The sequence below is a fragment of the Alosa pseudoharengus genome, unplaced genomic scaffold (genome assembly GCF_046254945.1).
Source record: "Alosa pseudoharengus isolate Yale_2024_CS ecotype anadromous, Long Island Sound unplaced genomic scaffold, YU_APseudo_1.1 YU_APseudo_1.1_scf_17, whole genome shotgun sequence".
Taxonomy (NCBI): Eukaryota; Metazoa; Chordata; class Actinopteri; order Clupeiformes; family Clupeidae; genus Alosa; species Alosa pseudoharengus.
The window spans coordinates 3,322,788-3,330,287 of record NW_027468640.1 but is presented as its reverse complement, the minus strand read 5'-3'; the positions used below and the strand labels follow the sequence as shown (position 1 = coordinate 3,330,287).

Here is a 7,500-nt window from a genome sequence, read left to right as displayed (position 1 = left end):
ACATCATGCTTATCATTATTAATATTGTGCTATACATGTGGCACAAACAGTGTTAGAGTTTGTGGGCTAGCCATAGCTATATTTGAATGGAGCTGGTAAAAAAAGATCATTATGAGAATGTGTGGACAAAATGGCTTAAAGGGACAGTGCACTATTTACTAATGAGTTAAACAGCATCAAATGAGTAGTATGTCTTAAGAAATGAATACTTTAAAACAAAACTACGGTACTGTGTCAGTATTATCATTTAAATAATATAAAAGTGTTTTACTTTTTATATTTGTGGTTACTCATTAATTTAGTGATTTATGTTGTATTTAATATGCCATTTAAGAAGCTTTAGTCTTTAGGGAGAAAATGTACTTTTTAAATCATGATTAATCTAGACTAATTAATTCCAAATTATGAGATTAATTAGTTTTAATCGTTTGACAGCCCTAATACACACTTATACATGTACTCTATTCTCCATAGAAATAAGAATATAAATATACATGAAATAAAATAAGTTACGCTAGAGTCTTTCAGCTTATGACAGTGTGAAATGTATCTTGCTGCTAGAGGGGCTGAATGTCCCTCTCCTGAGAGGATAGCCAGTTTTTCATGTGTGACCATGGCTTCAAAGTTTGGGTAATATGTTTTAAGACTAGGGAAAGCTGCATCTCTTATGTCTTTATATTTATCACAGTGAATAGATCAGTGCTCCATCTCTCTCTCTCTCCACTATATAGACCAGTGCTCCATCTCTCTCCACTATATAGACCAGTGCTCCATCTCTCTCTCTCTCCACTATATAGACCAGTGCTCCATCTCTCTCCACTATATAGACCAGTGCTCCATCTCTCTCCACTATATAGACCAGTGCTCCATCTCTCTCCACTATATAGACCAGTGCTCCATCTCTCTCTCTCTCCACTATATAGACCAGTGCTCCATCTCTCTCTCCACTATATAGACCAGTGCTCCATCTCTCTCCACTATATAGACCAGTGCTCCATCTCTCTCTCCACTATATAGACCAGTGCTCCATCTCTCTCTCTCCACTATATAGACCAGTGCTCCATCTCTCCACTATATAGACCAGTGCTCCATCTCTCTCTCTCTCCACTATATAGACCAGTGCTCCATCTCTCTCCACTATATAGACCAGTGCTGCATCTCTCTCTCTCTCCACTATATCAAAGGTCAAAGGTCAAATATCAAAACATCAAAATTTCACAAAAAGACACTTTTCGGATGGTTCGGACTTTCGGACCAATTACAGGAAGTTGCAGATGGAGAGGAGGAGATCATATAGCCTATATAATTAGAATTCGAGTTAGAAGTCTGACAATATGGTCTAAAAGTCAATTTGAAAAAAATGTATTAAAATACCTACAACATTTTTGAGAGGGTAAGAGAGAAGGGATCCAAAGGCCAGCAGAACAATGCTATCTGAATTCTGAAGCCTAAAATAAATCTGTGGCAGCAGTATGTTAAGGTACGTGAAGCCATGAGAAAAAGCCCACTGAATTGACAACATGTCAACGTCAGACGCATGCCTGTTAACAAAGCAATCAAAGGGCGACGCAGCGCACGTAGGTGGTAACGACAAGATGCAGGGATGTCATGCAAAGTTCTTAAGTGCGCTAGAAAAATTGCAATGTGAAACCATTAAAGCTGCAGTTGGCAAGATTTTTTGATCATATTCACCGAAACCAACACTATGCTCCGACAGAACAACATAAATCAGCCAGTTTTAGAAAAAAACCTGCACTTCTACCTCCACCTACAGTCTGTTATTTGTTTTGCAAAAATCCAGAGCTCCCGGTTCTTCTGGTCCAATCAGAGCAGGGCTGTGTGAGATCTGACTGTCAATCACAGTCTGGTGCGTACTGACGAGCACAAACTCGATGAGAGGGTGCTCGGTGGTAGTGGGGGAGGGTTGTAAATATTCAAAATTTTGATTAAGTCCCCTCAATCTGTCAGACTTGCCAACTGCAGCTTTAACTAACCAGATCAAATGTATTCAATGTAACTAAACACAAGCGTTGGTCCAGACCTTGGTCCGCACTTTCAGGTGTGAAAATGCCCTAAGAGTCACGTTTTATAAGTGCAATAGGACTAAAAAGTCCTTTATTCCCAGTGCAATAAATATATTGAATTTGCACACACAGTATGTGGCTAATCTGTCAGTAGATTCCTTGGCTGGTGTGTGGTGATGTCATCTTGCCATCCATGGCAGTCTAATCTCTGACTCTGAAAAGATTGCAAATGCCTTTAACGAATACTTCATACCATCAGTTTCCTATTTCCCATTCCTTTCCCCCCCTATCCTCAACAACTGATATGTTTTCTTTCTTTGAGATCACACAAGATGATCTCATAAAGAATGTGAACACTCTAAAAAAACTCCAACAGCCGTGATAGCTATGGCTTAAACAGTGTTTTTGAAGACCCATGCTAACAGCCATGATAGCTATGGCTTAAATACTGTGTTTTTGAAGACCCATGCTAACAGCCTTATACCTCTTCTCCATCACTTAATTCATTTCTGTATCAGGCTGTCCATTTTCCCCTCCAGCTGGAAAACAGCCCAAATCACACCGATTTTTAAAGCTGACAACCCTTGTCTGGTCTCTAATAGACCTAGCTATACTCCCAACAATGTCCAAGCTGCTTGAAAAAACTTTGCACAATCAATTAAGCCGCTATATAGCTATATATATATTTATATATGGGTCATTCTTCAATTAGGGGAACTTTTATGTCCCCAGGTTATAAATTCATGTTAGAAATACTATATTACAAAATAAATAGTTTAGTTATTTCAAAAAATGTTTATCGCACCACCAAAAAAAGTAATACACTAAAATCTTTATGATTTATATTTTTAAAATTGTTTTTAACACCAATATTTGGCTACTTAGGCCTTGTCCCCAACCCAGACTTTCAAACTTTTCTGCTCTTATAATGTGATTAAATGTTATCATTTCATTAAAAACTCACAACATATGTTTAAATAGTAACTTAAAAATGCATTTTATGCATTATTTTGGTTTACATCTATACAATTTGTGAATATTTTTAACAATTTAGTATTGTCCCCCAACAATACAGTCATTACCACGACAGTCTATGATTACTACTAGGATTTTTTTAGGATAAGACTTGTTTGTGCTGTAACCATGGAAATGAATAGTGACAGGGAAGCACATGTCAGCCATGAGAAAAGAGTGATATCTGATGTCTGAAAAAGTAAGTCATTTAATCATGTGTTCCTTCTGATCATGGAGTAGACTTATTCAGCGTCATTACCATAAATGCTGTTGCAGCAATATTTTTATGAAAAAAATGAAATATTCACATTATTTATGTGTATTTAAAGTTCATGTTGTACTAGCTGATGAATGATGTTAGCAAATCCATGACCTAGCATCTTTTTTCCTGAAATAAGATGAAAAATGTCATTACCGCAACCGTCATTACCAACACAAAACTTGTCGTGATGGTGATGGCGGTAATGACAAGTTTTCTGTTTCACCATCTATATTTTATCATCTGTTTAGAAATTAAGCTTAAGAAGCCTAATGGTGTGATGTTCCAATGAAACTCAAGTGAGATACCTTACTTCCTAAAACTAATTTACCCTATTTTTTTCAACCAGCATGACTCCCAAGACATTAGCAGAAAGGTCTAGAGAATACAGGGGAAAAGTATAGGAAGACCTCTTTCAAGTCAGTCAAGGAACAATAATACATGCTAGGCCTACAAATATTTTATGCAAATATTTAACCTTATACTGACTTAACCTTAACTTTTACAGATGTCCACTCTAGCACGCATTTAACATTGGAAGTATACCTAAGAATTGTCAATGACCAGTTGCCATGAAACATTTATTTGTATCTTCCTAGGGATGCAGATTAAACAACAAAAAGAAAAAAAACATAAATAATCCATATTTCAAGGAGGTTTCATTTTAGGCCTGAAATATGCATTGTTAAACCATACCATCTTTTTCCTACCGGTAATAATCTCAATATAGTTATGGTCTGTATTTTCATATTTTCTGCTGTTTTATGCCATTGTTTCATGTGATTCTCTAGATTTCTGGGTTTAGTTTTGTCCCTATTTTTGTTTATTCAAACATTCCCATTTTTTCATTGCTTGTCATTACCAAAACACTATGTCATTACCAGAACAGCATGTCATTACCGCGACGTTACTTAATTTACAGTAAAAATACTTTAAAAAATAGCTTTATCGTCAATATTGAGCTGCTACATGAAAAGCTTAATGAAATACTTATCCACATATTCAAAGAAAAAATATCTAAAACTACTTTTCCAGAAATTAAACAAAAGTCTACTTTGTTGAACACAGAAAATCACATTTTGATGGTAAGAATATCAAAATAAATGTAATTTGCTGAATGTGAACATTTTGAATTTATACTTATTGTTGATGGTTAACAATGTTTACAACATGAATAACTTTAAATTATCTCCTTGTTATATAATTTTATTTAATTTTCAAGTTTTTGATGTTGTGATGGGAATGACATTTGACAATTATGGCAAATAAATATAAATTATTTTAAATATATTTAAACTCGGTTGTGGCCAGCATTATACCTTCATATGCAAGTATGTAAGCATTGTCTTGGCATAATTTAAACCAAATTTTTCCTGATTTTATCATTTAAAATTTGAGATGGCAAAATTGCCCCCAATTGAAGAATCACCCATATATATATATATATATATAATTTTGGGTAATTCATACAAACTGTTTCGTATACAAACATTAACATTTTGTTTCGTAATAAGCAATATGAATTGTATGTTGGTATTTTCGCTTAGCTTAGCATACAAAGCTAGCTAGCATGCTAGCGGGAATCCCATTCTTTGCCTATGGTTTACTAGCGTGCTAAACTAGCAATACTGAACTGCCCAAGATACACCACACCACTCAACAACAAAATCCGATTGGTTGGAACATTTTTTCCCCTGCATATGAACGCATCATAGGTTTCCTTTATGTCTAGCAGCCTATGCCGATTGCTGTGTGCATATGATTGACATATGTGCAGGGTAGAAATTCGACTGAAATTGTATTAAATCAGGTTGTTTTAACTAATATTAGACTGCAAGATGGGGTTTTGTCCACTACATTTAAGTTCCTGTTATAGACTAACTACCATATTAAAAATTCCCAGTTCATTCCCATTAATTCCTGTGTATTCCTGTTAATTCCCATATATTCCCGTTAATTCCCATGGAAAGTTTCCAACTTTGAAAATTCCCGGAATTTTGCAACCCTACCGGTGGCTCACGTTGTTTGCTCGCTCCAGCTTCCAGGAATATAGGCCTAGAAAGCTGACAGGATATGGCACGAAACGACAAGCAGCACACGGTCCAAGAACGTCTGCAGACTACCTGGAACCCGTCGTGCCGTGCTGGGGCATGTCAACAAGTTACAAGTCTATAGGTTAAACGCTAGTTTTTTGTAATCAGACTTGACTTGAAGTACTCACCTGCTGATCAGTGCGCTGCCCAGGCCGCTTTTCTTCGATCGTATAATTAACCACGCACTTTTCCGAAATATTTGGCTTGGTCCAGTTGATCGTGGGGCAAAACGGCGATTCCCACAGTATCTTTGCATCCACAGGTGCAGGTAGCTCACCTGCAAAACACCACCAGTGTTGAGTGTAGCCTACATGTGGTCAATGAAGAACGGACAGTTACGCTTACTAGGCTAATCAGGATATCGATGCCATATAGCATTACTGCAGTCTACAACTAAACACAACACAAATACTACGAGCTTCCATCGGGAGGTTACTCTGTTAGATATCTTAGACAGCCAAGGCTGCTGAAAATGTTGGTTTATGAGTGACGTCAGTGGCTTTCGGGGAAGTGGTGACTTGACGTTTGTTCGGGTTTCTTTTTGCTTTTCCACAAACGTCATTCCCAAAACAACACAGTTTGCTCAAGTCGTCTAAACCTATACATAGTTTAAGTCGTCTAAGCCTTAATAGTTACAACAGTGAAATTGTGAGCTCGTGTCTCACCTGCTTCCTCTCCAACTGTCATGCAAACGCAACAGAACGACAGGACGATGGAAATATTCCAGTACAGGAAAGACATGGTCACGTCGCGCATTCCAAACAGGGAAATTCCCAAACCCAGGAAGGGAGCGTGGATAAGCTCCTCAAAGTAGGCTACAGAAATGAGAAAGCTAGATCTGAATCCAAGGAAGGGATGTGAACAGTCCTAATATTTCACGAACCGCAAACACAGCTCCGTTCAAAAGGTGTAGCCTCAGATGACAGCTATCCCGAACTGAGAGCCTTGTCCGTGTTGAGCAACTGGCAGAGCGCAAAAGGCGGAGTTCCCAGTCTTAACCCTTTCGCGTCAGAATAAAACCATGAGTTGTAGGCTACCAAAGCTTGCTTTGCATCTGCGGTCAATCCGTTTCTAAATGAACAAGACTAAGATTAAAAGTATTTAACAAACAAACAAGCAAGCAAAGAAACATGTACAACTTTAATAGCTTACACGTGGCTTGGTTAAGGATGAAACAGGACACACACGTTTTTTCTTTTTCTTTTTAATGGTGGTCTTTTGTTCCCCTGACTCATCACACAGGGTTTAGAAAAAGTTAAATGATAAAAAATTTTTAGTATCTGCATGTATAATTAATTAGACTTAAAGCAACACTATGCATTTTCTACTGTAAAATAACAGTTCAAACTAATTTTGCAACGATGAATTACAATGATGTTGGAGTCTGCGTTGTCGATGCCAGAATGCCTGGTAAGGTAGGTTATTGCACTATTGTGGGTAGGAGCACAACCTTTTTGTGGATTTTAAAGGAATTGGGTACCCAAATGTTACCCAGTAGGCTATGGTTAAGACCAAAGAAATGGGGAATACCTACATTATGGTCTTTTTATAATGCTCTTCTTCAACAGTTCTATTCTATCTATTCCATTTTCAGTCCTGTAACCTGGCACCTGATTGTTTAACCTCCTGAAGTTACTTTTGTATTTTTATTCATATTTCAGACATGTTGTAAGGGGACAGTAAACAAATCTAATGTAATGCATTTAAGCTGTCCGCAGGCTGACAAAGGCCACAAACCGAACCATTGGGTTTGGTCCTCACATAGTCCTTCCGGAAGGGTCAGAACAGTAGGGTCTGGAAGGGTCAGAACAATAGGACTCAGAAGGGTCAGAACAATAGGACCCAGAAGGGTCAGAACAATAGGATCCAGAAGGGTCAGAACATGGAGACTCATGTGACCAAGAGGAACACAGGATCCAAAGTTAGCTACAATGTGATACAAAAAAGAAAACAAGTTTACATTTCATGCTGCCCTTCCAAGAGGGTAACACAATGGATACTGTTAATCACTATTTAGGCCTTTAAGAGCTTATAGCTTTTGAAACAACTAACCATCTAAAAACTAGCCTGAAAAGTTGTGAGTTCAATTTTTGGCTTCCACCGTAGTGCC

General features: G+C 37.5%; 1 protein-coding gene across 2 annotated transcripts in view; it reads right to left on the bottom strand.

Moving 5' to 3' along the window:
- il13ra1 (interleukin 13 receptor, alpha 1) overlaps positions 1 to 6,348 on the bottom strand; it is a 43,783-nt gene extending 37,435 nt beyond the window's left edge. Inside the window, exons 1-2 of one of the 2 annotated variants that reach the window (XM_076288469.1) lie at positions 6,056 to 6,348; positions 5,519 to 5,697 (exon numbers count right to left, since the gene is read on the bottom strand). In XM_076288469.1, coding sequence (XP_076144584.1) covers positions 5,519 to 5,697; positions 6,056 to 6,146 — 270 coding nt within the window. In that variant the 5' untranslated portion in view covers positions 6,147 to 6,348. The remainder of the gene's footprint in view (positions 1 to 5,518; positions 5,698 to 6,055) is intronic. The other variant, XM_076288470.1, reaches the window with a different exon arrangement.
- Between the last annotated feature and the right edge of the window lie 1,152 nt (positions 6,349 to 7,500).